Source organism: Cariama cristata, unplaced genomic scaffold (genome assembly GCF_000690535.1).
Source record: "Cariama cristata isolate BGI_N322 unplaced genomic scaffold, ASM69053v1 scaffold15504, whole genome shotgun sequence".
NCBI lineage: Eukaryota > Metazoa > Chordata > Aves > Cariamiformes > Cariamidae > Cariama > Cariama cristata.
In genome coordinates this window covers 1,888-13,593 of record NW_009612454.1, presented here as the reverse complement: position 1 = coordinate 13,593, position 11,706 = coordinate 1,888, and the positions used below count along the sequence as shown (strand labels likewise).

The window sequence follows — 11,706 nt, the reverse complement described above, 5'->3', positions numbered from 1 at the left end:
TCCCCATCCCCGTCCCCATCCCCATCCCCGTCCCCTCTGATCCCCCTCCGGCCGCGGCCGGGGTTCCCGCTGCCCTCCGTACCTCGGAGCGGGGCAGGGGGGCCGGGAATCCCACTCCGCTCCTGTTCCCCCAGCCTCTCCGGCCTTAGGGAGGGAGGTTGGGGGTTTTTTTCCCTGGTGTTTTCTCCCATCGCTGGGGGTTTCTCACTGTCCTGCAGACACCCCTGAAGAGGAGCTCCCCTGCCTTCCTCCTCCTTTCGCTGGAATTGGGCACCGGTGGGGTTGGGTTTGGGGAGGAGAAGCTGGTACAGTTTCTTTTTCTTTGGAGGCTGGGCAGGAGCAAGAGTCTGCCAGAGAGGGGATGTTGACGGTGATTTTGGGGATGAACTGTGTCTGAAAAGAAGCAGAGACCTTTTTGATAGTAACCATCTACCAGAAGAATGAGCAGCGCCGGTGCTGGTCCTGTACGGTGGAGGCACGAGGCACCCGTGCGCTTCTCCATCTTCTGTAGCCTGGGAGGAGATGGGCTTAAGGGCTGTCAGGCACAGCAAAAGGGGAAGGGGTTTTGGGGCAGAGTGGCTCAGGGTCATCTCTCCATCGGGGTCTGTTCTTTCGTGGAATCGCTGTCAGCTTCATGCTTTGGAGTTATGCAGTTTCCTCCTGTTTGTAAGGAGACGTCTGTCACCGGCCCGGGCTCAGGCGGCTCTGATAAATGGAACCGCGCGGCCTCGCTCGCACGCCTGCGTGTTTACGTCCGCAGCCGAAGGTTGTGATGCTGCGGTCCCACTGCAGCGGGCACTCCACCTGAAATAGATGGCGGGTAGCGGTCACCTCTCTGGGCTGCTGTGACCGTCAGCTGTGATTTTAAGCAGCTGGAGGGTTAGGTGCGTTCCTGATCTGTCAGCCTTGCGTGGATGTGGTCCCGCAGGGCAAGGAGGAGGGAGGCCTCTGTGCTGGTAGGCATTGCAAAGGCCCAAAACCTCCGCTTGTCTGATCTCAGCTGGCCAAAGACTGCGAGGAGGTCACCTGAACTCCGCAAGTGATGGTACAGCTCTTCCTGGAAACATCTCTGGAAACGGGAAAACGTATCTCCTTTTTTCAAGCGTCTTAAATTGTCAGTTCCTCCCCACTGCTTACTCCACAGATTTATTTTCATCTGCTGGAGCTGCGGCAGGGGTGGGGGGGGCGGGGGTCAGTGGAGCTGCTCTGCGACGCGTGCGACAAGAACCCAGCCAAACCCATCTGTCCTCTCCTTCCCCACCCTCCCCTGGATGGAGAAAATGGTTACTGTCATCTTTAGTGCCATTTTGTGTTAATTCCCATGGAATAAATTGGACTTGGGGGAAACAACTATTAACACAGACACCGTACAACTTTCAGCGTTCACAGAAGTCTCGGGGTTTCGAACACTGAAAACGGCTGGCTTTGGCCCATTGCAGTTGCTGTTACGCATCTTGATAAACCTCTGAAGAAACACAGAGGAAAATTTATGGGGCTTTAAGGCTGTTAAATGTCACTGGTGTCTTTCTGTGTTTCCTAACGAGATTCTTCTTTTCTCCCCCCCCTCCCTCAACTTTTAAAGGAGCTGAGCTGGGAAATCTCTTATTCAAGCCGTACCCTTCTCAGTTTGATTTTTGTGGGAATGCTGCTTTGCTTGGTAAACCAGAACTCCCCGAAGAAGTCTGCCTGTCTCTGCCAGTGAGCATCCAGGTCAGAGAGCTTGCGTTGCTGTCCTGCAACAGCCAAGTGGTGAGAGCTTCCTTCTGCACTCTGTTTGTGGCTGTGGAAAGGACAGGCCCCCTCTCCTCTAGATTTGAACTGAAACAAAAATCCCAGCCTCCATCATGGGAGGTATCTGGCACGTTGGATTCATCGTACTTGTGTATGTCTGGTTTCCCAAGGTTGCTGCTCAGAATCTCATAAAAAACCCCAGGGACCAGAAAACAGAGCATACCCTCTTGATTAATGAAGTCAATGCTGACAGCCCCGGAGAGGACACTTCTGAGTTTGTGGAGCTCTATCACACCAGCAGTCAAACAGCTCGCTTGGATGGCTACTATCTGGTCTTCTACAATGGCAACGGAAACCGAGCCTACAAAGTTTTGAACCTCCAGGGCAAAGTTACTAACAGCCAAGGGCTCTTTCTCGTTGGCTCCTCTTCTCTGAACCCTGCTGTAGTGATTCCTAAGAACACTATCCAGAATGGCCCTGACGCGATTGCTCTCTACTACGGAAAGGGGAACTACAAAGAGGGCATGAGCGTCACAAGTTATGGACTGGTAGATGCCTTGGTCCATAAGACTAAGAAGACGGACAGAGCAGATACGCTGGTCAGGGTACTGACCCCTGGCAGAGATGCTTTCCTGGAGGACTCCACCTTCAGGACCTTGGATGAGTCAATAGAAAGGTGCCGTGGGGCAGATTCTCAGTGGATCTTCCAAGTGGCCATGCCCACCCCAGGCACAGACAACCACTGCATCCTAACTTCTCAGCTGAACGCATCTGCTGTTCTCATCAGTGAGGTCCTTGCTGCCTCTTCTTCTGAAGAGTTTGAGTTCATAGAGCTTCAGGGTCCTCACTCCACCATGCTGAGGGACATTGTTCTGGTGCTGATCGATGGTCGGACCAAAGACATTTATTTCACCATGGATGTTTACGGCAAAACCTCGCTGGATGGGCTATTTCTGATTGGCCCAGCACAAAGCAAAACCCCAGGTAAGGACTGCATTTCGGTGAGTTCCTCAGAGGTGGGGGAGCGATCAGCCACGTTTGGGGCTGGAGGATGCTGTCGGTTTTTTATTGTTGTTTGGTGTTCTGAGAGATCAGTGAAAATGTGACTCAGAACTCAGTGGCGGATAAAAAAGCCAATCCAATGTTGGAAATTATTGGAAAAGTAATTATATAAAGCAAATTAAATATTAGAAAATATTAGGAGAAGATGAAAGAATGGAGAGCATCTTTTATGCCACCATGTAAATTCAGGGTTTGCTTGTATCTTTCTTTGTGTCTTGTGTGGTACACCACCTCAGTCTCCCAAAGGCTATATGAGAGCTGGAGACATTCAGAGAAGGTCAGCTGGGATGGACAGTGCTTTGAAAATGCTTCCACGGAAGAAATAACTGAGTACACCTAGAAAAGGGAAAGCTTAGGAGGGCCCTGACAGAGCTTTGAGAAATGTGAGTAGCCTGAAGAAAGTGGACAGGGATCAATTGCTCACCCGTTCTCCTGGTACAAGATCTAAAGGGCATCAAAAGAGGGTAGAAGGAGGTGGTTTCAGGACAAACAAGTGGAGGCTGCATGTCTCGCAGTGGTGGTAGACCTGCAGAGCTCCAGGTGAAGGACCTCATGGAGGCCAGAAGCCCACGTGTGCCTTTAGGAGGACACAGCTCTGCCCCCAGCCCTGTGGCCAGCCGGCCGCGGGACCCTGCCAGTGCCATGTCTCCCTGAAGTGTCCCCCTGCTCTGCGTGTGACTTGGTGGCCATTCACAGCAGATACAAACTCTCTTCTCCGAAAAGCACAAGGGCTTTTCTTCCATTGCGCCATCCCCAAATGTAGGTCACACGTGTACCGGCTGTGTGAAGCTGCAATCTAAACTTCCTCCCAACATTCAAAATTTTTTCCAGGCCACCAGAGGAGGAAGAAATATCTTGTTATTTTGGGCACCTCAAAAGAAGATTTTGGCAGCTGGAGACGCTGACTCTGCAGATGTCTTGTGCAATTCACTGACTCATGGTTTCTGAGTCGGGAAGTATATTCATCCCTTACAAAGCTGGTTCCCATAAGAATGAAAATACTTTTGCAACTAAAACTCTTTTTTTACAGCAGTTGAGCTCTTTTTTACAATTCAAACCGCTCCAAGTGCTCTCTCGCCACAAGTGGAAGAGCTGATTGTCCACTTGAGCTCTGCTTTTCCCACTAGGAAAGGTGCTCTGCTCTTAGCTCCGGATGAGCTGGGGCTGTTGGCAGTCAACTGCTCCGGCGGGGGTCAATGCAAGCAATGCGAAAGCACACCCAGCTTGCAGACTAAGCAGGAGATTTCTAAGGATTTTGTTTAACTCTTCCTCAAGGCTCGCTCAAGTCAAGAAGGTGACTGGAGATATGCTTTGGCATTTTTTTCCAATGAGGTTTTGTCAAGATGTCTCACGCATACTCCGCACATATTTTTGCGGACGTTTTCCCCCCCAAACCACCCAATGACACTATGTGATTACATTTTAGTCATCTTAAAAGGATACTTTCATAGTGACTCCATGCTGAGCACTCTGTGAAAAGTTGATTTAACCTGAGCACTTCAGATTTGGGACAGGAGCTCTTAAAAAGGCCCCAGCTGTTAATCCTGTCTTTGTACGCCTCGTCTGCCTCTCACTGCGGAGAACTTAAAGCTGTGAGAGCACCAGAGCAAAAATCCTTCCTTGACAGATGCCAGTGTGAAAACTTTCAATTGAATCGTAGGATGGTTTGGGCTGAAGGGACCTTAAAGTCCATCCAGTTCCAACCCCCCTGCCATGGGCAGGGACACCTTCCACCACACCAGGTTGCTCAAAGCCCCATCCAACCTGGCCTTGAACACTCCCAGGGATGGGGCATCCACAGCTGCTCTGGGCAACCTCTGCCACTGCCTCACCACCCTCATCATAAAACTTTTCTTCCTTATTCTTCTAATCTAGATCTACCCTCTGTCAGTTTAAAACCATTACCCCTCGTCCTATCAGTACAGGCTCTGGTAAAAAGTTTGTCCCCATCTTTCTTATAAGCCCCCTTTAATTATTGAAAGGCTGCAGGAGGATCTCCACAGAATCTTCTCTTCTCCAGGCTAAACAGCCCTAACTCTCTCACCCTTTCTTCATGGGAGAGGCTCTACCAGCCTTTGGATCATCCTCGTGGCCTCCTCTGGACTCGCTCCAAAAGGTCCAGGTCCTTCTTGTGCTGAGGACCCCAGAGCTGAAGGCAGTACTGCAGGGGGGTCTCACCAGAGCGGAGCAGAGGGGCAGAATCCCCTCCCTCGACCTGCTGGCCAAGCTGCTTGGGATGCAGCCCAGGACACGGTTGGCTTTCTGGGCTGAGAGTGCACGTTACCAGGTCATGTGCAATTTTTCATACACCAGTATCCCCAGTTCCTTCTCTGCAGGGCTGCTCTCTATCCATTCATCTCCAGTCTGTACTGATACTGGGTATTGCCCTCATCCAGGTGCAGGGCCTTGCACTTGGCCTTGTTGAACTTGATGAGGTTCGCATGGGCCCAATCCTCCCGCCTGTCAAAGTCCCCCTGGATGGCATCCTTTCCCTCAAGTGTATCAACTGCATCACTCAGCTTGGTGTCGTCCACAAACTGGTGGTTTGTGTTAATTCCCGTGGAATAAATTGGACTTGGGGGATGGCAAGTCCAATTGTGCATTGGCACTGATGACGGTGCACTCACTGCCTATGTCATCAATGAAAATACTGAATTGTATTGGTCCCAATACGGATCCCTGAGGGACGCCAACCTCCATTTGGGCATAGACCTTTTGACTGCAGGTCTTTGGATGCAACCATCCAGCCAATTCCTTATCCATTGAATTGTCCATCCATCGAACCCATATCTCTTCAACTTAGAGATGAGGATGTTGTGTGGGACCATGTCAAAGGCCTTGCAGAAGTCAAGCTAGATGATATCAGTTGCTCTTCCCTTATTCTCCAACGCACTCACTCCATTGTAGAAGGCCACCAGATTAGTCAGGCAGGGGAAAAACAGTCCCCTGGGCAGGGGTGCATCAGGGCTAAGGCACAGGATTGCCCCTTAGCATGTGGGTGCCCTGGGGGCACTTCTCAAGGAGTAACCACTTCTCCTTACCCTTCTGCCTCTCGTGTGGTCCCTCCTTTAATGTTTGTTCCCTGGAGCCATTTACGTAGGGGGAAGTATTGAATATCATCAGTCTGCTGCTTTTTAATGTCTTCAGCAGTTTCTATTGGGTGCTGGAGAAATAGCTTGTGAAGGGAACAGTAAATATGAGGAAGGAAATTGGGGAACTCCACCAAACCTCAACCTTAATTCTGTGTGCTCCTGTCCTGGGCCTTCACTGAATGTGTGTGTGTGTATACGTGTGTGTAGGTGTAGAGTGTTTGTGTTTGTAAAAACCATGGACTGTTAAATCCTAGAATAAAATGTAAATTCTTAAATACTTTTGTGTACTATTAAAGTAAGTGCTACCTGAAAGGTCAGTGGATTTTGCAGATCTCTTTTAGAATTAAAAATTGACTTTACTGTAGACAAAGTCCAATCAGCACTTGCTTTCCAATTCCCCTGCTTGTGCATGGATCACCTTCTCCGTTTGCAGAACCAAAATAGCAGGACGAACTCTGCTCAGATTTCCCCCTCCAGCCTCCTCCACCCTGTGGATCTGACCACGAATGGGGAAATTCAGGCTGAGTGAACGTGAGAAATGTTAGCGAGCAGAAAGATGGGGCAGCAGATGCCAAATTTGCAATAACCAGACAACCCCAGCCACTTTCTGAGTTCCTGCGTCCTGCTTTCCAGGACCCAAGAGATGCTGGTTTCCTACATAGTGGGTGTCGCTCATGTGTTGCTTACGCGCCATTGTTGTTCCTTTCCTTGCTGGTGTGCAGTGGATCTGCCGTTCCCGGAGAACATCACCCGTCCTGTCCTCAGAGGTGGCCCCAATGCCATTGCCCTCTACAGAGGCAACAGCAGCAGTTTTGTCCTGGGGAAGGGGCTGCCGCTGACCGACCTGTTGGATGCCTTCGTGTACACGAGCAACGAGGAGCCAAACCCCGAGCTGCTGGAGATCCTGACCCCTGGCAGACCTGCCTACAAGGAAAAATGGTGAGAGGCTTCTCACTGGGCAGGGCTGGGAGGAAAGTTTGGCACCAGAGTCACCCTTGCTGGCTGGGGTCACCCCTGCCTTGTGCCCCAAACCCCGGTCAGGACTGGAAGACAAGCCCCACCGCCAGACCAGGGTTTCCTCGCAGCGGTACCGAGTCCCACATTTTTTCCACCACCTGGTCTAAGTTTGTAGGTGTCCCTGTCTCAACGGTAGTCCCGGTGCAGCTGTACGCTTGCAGAATAAAGTACTTGAGGAGGAATTTTCTGGGACCAAATGATTGCTGTAATTATTTTATAATTTAAATTATTTTTTGTTTATAAAAGTGTAATGATCAATATAATACAATTTCCAGTACCGCTTTCAACAAGAAAATATTTTTCTTAGGTTCAGGATGGAATTTCAGGTCAAAATGAAAGTGAGGGAGGGACATCAGTAGCACTCACCTGACCCAGGAGGAAATGCCTGCCCGGCTTCATCCAGACCAAGGACTGGAAGGGGGGTTAGCGTTCATTCTGAGTTGAACCACTTTCTTTTTGGTTTTGGGGTTTCTTTTTGTCTTTGTTGGTTAAGGGAAACATTGGTAACCTCAGACTTCTGTGAGATGTGAGAACGGTTTCCTTCACATTTTTAGACATGCTCTACTAAGGGGAGAAAGAGGACAATGGAGTGGGTAAAGGACAGTGGAGCAGGTGGAGGAGCAGGCAGCGAGGTGCCACCCACGTGAAGATGGGGTGGGGGGCGTAGAATGAGGCAATAAGCAGAAGAAAAATCTGGGCAAGCTCTTGTCTGTGGTTTGGATGGCAAAGCACCAGACCTGACCTCTGTGTGTAACTGTCAACTAAATACCAACGTCCTGGTTCTGCAGCTGGAGGCGATTCTCCCTTTCTGGATGGGCCTGTGAAAAGGCCATTTGACACCACAGTGGAGTCAACCACATCAGGAAAGGGTGTAGTTTACTCCCACGACAGAGTCACCAGTTGTTCACAGCATCTTCCTATTCCTTCCTTTGCTCGACTTCCTCCCACTTGTGAAACAAAATGTGCACTTGTCCCGTAAGGAGGTGGTCTCCTTCCCTGAGGAGCTCTGCTCCGTGCAGCTCCTCACAGTGGGGCTTCATAGAAGCGTAGAATAGTTTGTGTTGGAAGGGACCTTTAAAAGCCATCTAGTCCAGCCCCCAGCCATCCTCTTGGCCTTTGAGTTGAGGGCTCCCACCGTACTCCCCAGTGGCCCTAGGCTGAGCACCAGTGTGTCCGTACTATCTTGCCTGTCTTCAGATCAGTCAAAAAAGCAGCCAGTGCTGGAAGAGAAAGGGTTGGATGAAGCCTATACTCTTCTCTCGCAAGACTTAGTGAGCTCTTGGGCTTTTTTTTTGAGACAAAGATGACTGATGAGGATGGGATATCTTTCCAAACCTTGTGGAGGGAGAAGACTGTAAGTGCATGGTTTCACCCTCCGGTGCAGGCAGGTGGTGGGTGAAGAGCACTCGGGTCTCTGGCCGGCAGGTCATGTTTTCTTTCATTTACATGACTGTCTCTTGCAGGCACCAACTAGGAGATGTGTCCATGAGCCAGTGCAACTGCTGCTCTGTGACCCGGGACTCCTTGTCCTACGTCCGCAGCAGGCCCACCCCTGGCAAGTTCAATGATTGCCCCAGCAAACGCTTCAGCCAGACTCTCTCCTTCTGCCTTCGTGTAGCAGGTGGGTATTAAATGTTCCTGCTCCTGTAGGCAGGACCTCCTAAGGACAAGAGCACGTGCACAAAGCCAGAGCTGTCCAGGAAGACCACCCAGCGTTGTGCTGGGTTGTGTGACCGTAACACCAAAGGAAACACAACTAGGACATCTGACAGTTTTCTGCAATATTTTTCTTCATAGCGACCCATGCCAAGTTGAACTTCTCCAGTCTTCATTCCCACACCCAACTGCTCGGGGTGAAGAGAAGCCTTTTCGGGCTCTCTGAGTGATAAGCAGGAGCTGAGCTGCACCCATCCCCGAATGAGCTGGATCCCGTGACCGAGGTTGCACTGGTTGGGTAACAGTTGGCTTTTTGTTTCCTAGATTGCCAGGAGTGGCTCCCGAAGTCAGAAGAGATTCTGATGACTCTGGTCCAGGCCCTCGATGGATCCTGCGGCTGTGGAGTCTCTGCCGCCTACTTCAAAGGTGAGCTGGACAGGAGCGGGGCAGCGCAGGGACCACCAGTGGTTAATGCCCATTCACTTCTGATTTTCAGCCCTGTCTTCCCTGTTGCATTACGTCCTCCTGGCTTGGATCCCAGCCAATTTGAACTTGGTGCTGATGACAGAAATGTCAAGTGTTATGCAGAGCATGGTGCTGTTCTTCCATGTTCCGCAGAGCACTCCCATAGAATCATAGAATCATTGTGGTTGGAAGAGACCTCAAAGATCAAGTCCAACCATAAGTCCTGCCTCCATCTGCAGGGCCAACACACATCAGTGCTCATCTGCAGACCACCAGGTATTTTGGCCTTGAGTATTTGCAGTCAGACAGATGTGGCAACAGGGTTGACATCTCGACTAGGAATTTGTTGCCTACTTGACCTTACGATCCATATGAACTCATCCAAGTTGCAGCAGAAATGCAAGTGGACTTACTGGTCCGTGTTGCTTTTCTGATATCCCTACCAGGTTAGCGCGCGAGCGTGATGAGCACATGCAGACACATGAAGAGAAGAGCCATGACTTTGCAGCCTGCATTGTCAGCGCGTTATGTCTAGCTTCTGTTTAGACACCCCCCAAAGAGACCATCCTGTTCACTGTTGGGACTACATGGCTTCAGAAGGATGAAGACAGCACCTGGGTGTGCTGTGCGCCTTGGTCCCTTGGCACAGGCAGAGCTCACAGCACTGTGCGGGTGGTATGAGCTGCCCTGAGTCAGTCCGCTGGAGATGGAGCTGGTGAACTCTGTGTTTCTTCTAGGAGAAACTGGGTCTTTGGTGGTGTGGGGAAACTGAGGCAAGTTCTCTGCTTGCCTCTGCAGAGCCAAAGGCAGCCTGCCAGGACCTGGGGCTTGTGTTCACCACTCTGCTAACTGCTAAGTCAGAGGACCAGCTGAGCAGCCTGCTGCTAGCCTTCAAGACCTTCCTAGAGACGCCCAGACTTGTGAGTTTTGACAGAAGGAACATCACAGCAGAAAGCTCCTGCTTCAAGGATATTAATGTGCCAGACTTGCCTCCAGGTACCAGCCATCACTCTCGCAGGTTGGGGGGATACGATGCATTTGAGGGTGGACATGTGAGTGTAGCTCTCCTAGAGGAGGGACATGTTCCTCCCTCCATTTCCTCAACTCTGGTAAAGATCCTACTCCACCACATCCAGTTACTAGAGCCCGTATTGCTCATTATCTGGGATAACGGCATGCTCTGTTGTTAGAGCTGGTATTAGCCAGAGTATTGCCAGGGCTCTTCCAAGGAGTATAGAGCACACAGATGCTAAAAATCTGAGCCAGCATCCTCAGTCCTCTGCTGAATTTGGTCTCACCCCAGCAAAATAGTGTGCAACGTTGTGTTGTTTCCCTGGGGCTCTGTGCTTAGGCCCATATTTGTGACACTTTTGCTTTCCAAGGTGTCCCATCAGAGATACCAGAAGGGACTCAAGAGCCATCTGTGCAAGGGGCCCAGCTGCTCATCAACGAGGTGAACCCAGACAACCCAGGGGGAGGAGAGGATGCAGAGTATATCGAACTCTTCTACACGGGACGGACACGCTTTGACCTCCAGGGATACTGGGTGGTCCTCTACAACGGTAAAAACAGCCGGGCCTACCGGGTGTTGGACCTGTCTGGACACCATACAAATGAGCTGGGTTACTTCTTGGTGGGGAGCAGCACCGTGCGCCCAGCACCCATGATCAAGCTGCCCCCCAACACCATCCAGAACGGGGCAGATGCTGTGGCTCTCTACTACAGCAACTCCACCCTCTACGCGGTGAACATGGCTGTGACTGCAGAGGGGCTGGTGGATGCTGTGGTGTACACGTCTCGAGTGGCGGAGAAGGCAGAGCAGCTGGTCAAAGTGCTGGTACCAGGGCAGAGCATCCTGTATGAAAATGATTCTCACAGCACCGAGGACGAGTCTCTGAGCCGCTGCCACAGCCTGAGCACAAAACTCCAGAGCAGCTTCCAGGTGGGTTGATGGCAGATGTCCTTTCTCCATCCACAGTCACTGGGAGGGCAGCAGTCGTGTGTCCTTTATTGGGGAGAGCAGAGCGTTCTGGTGAGCCACATCTATGTCCTGCCAACTCCTGATGCTCTCACCAGCCCTCACCTCCCTGCCTGGTTCACCTGCCTGTTGTTGGCCAGGTGACAGCTCCCTGCCCTGTGCAGCGTGGCTCAGAACCAGGAGATCCCTGAAGACAACTCTCATGCCACCAACCCCAGAACCAGGGAGTCTGCTTTTGGGCAGCATCCTGGACTCTCAAGTTACCCCGAGCCAGATGTGGAGCCACCTCTTCACCCCTGCTTCTTTGGTGGCACCTTTGGGATGTGTGGCACGGCACATCACATCCCTGAAAGCCATCTTCCTGCGGTGTGAAGGACGTGCCTCGACCGCTGGTGTGATTGATTTGTGTTAATTCATCTGAACTGTTCCTTCTTATTTCAAAATGTCTAGTTTCACGTAGTCCCCCTGAAGGAACATGACAGAGTACGTACGCTTGTCCTGCACAAAGCTGGGTAAGGGAGGGCTTTGCTGCTCCACTGCTAACGCCTGCTGGGATCAGACCAGCACAGAGGCGTGCTCAGGTCCAAACCTGGGGCAATAAAACCCCTCCAGAAGCAGAATAGGTCTGCGGGCAGGAGGGAGGTGTGTTTGCAGTGGGAGAGGATCACAAGGAAGCGAAGCCATGGACTGGAGACACAAGTGCTC

The 11,706-nt window shown here is 51.3% G+C and overlaps 1 protein-coding gene across 1 annotated transcript in view; it reads left to right on the top strand.

The window, feature by feature from the left end:
* Positions 1-1,844: 1,844 nt before the first annotated feature.
* LOC104160513 overlaps positions 1,845-11,706 on the top strand; it is a gene marked incomplete at its 3' end in the record, with an annotated part of 11,328 nt that continues 1,466 nt past the window's right edge. Inside the window, exons 1-6 of the mRNA XM_009698645.1 lie at positions 1,845-2,715; positions 6,608-6,824; positions 8,366-8,523; positions 8,883-8,984; positions 9,822-10,019; positions 10,406-10,965. Coding sequence (XP_009696947.1) covers positions 1,845-2,715; positions 6,608-6,824; positions 8,366-8,523; positions 8,883-8,984; positions 9,822-10,019; positions 10,406-10,965 — 2,106 coding nt within the window. The remainder of the gene's footprint in view (positions 2,716-6,607; positions 6,825-8,365; positions 8,524-8,882; positions 8,985-9,821; positions 10,020-10,405; positions 10,966-11,706) is intronic.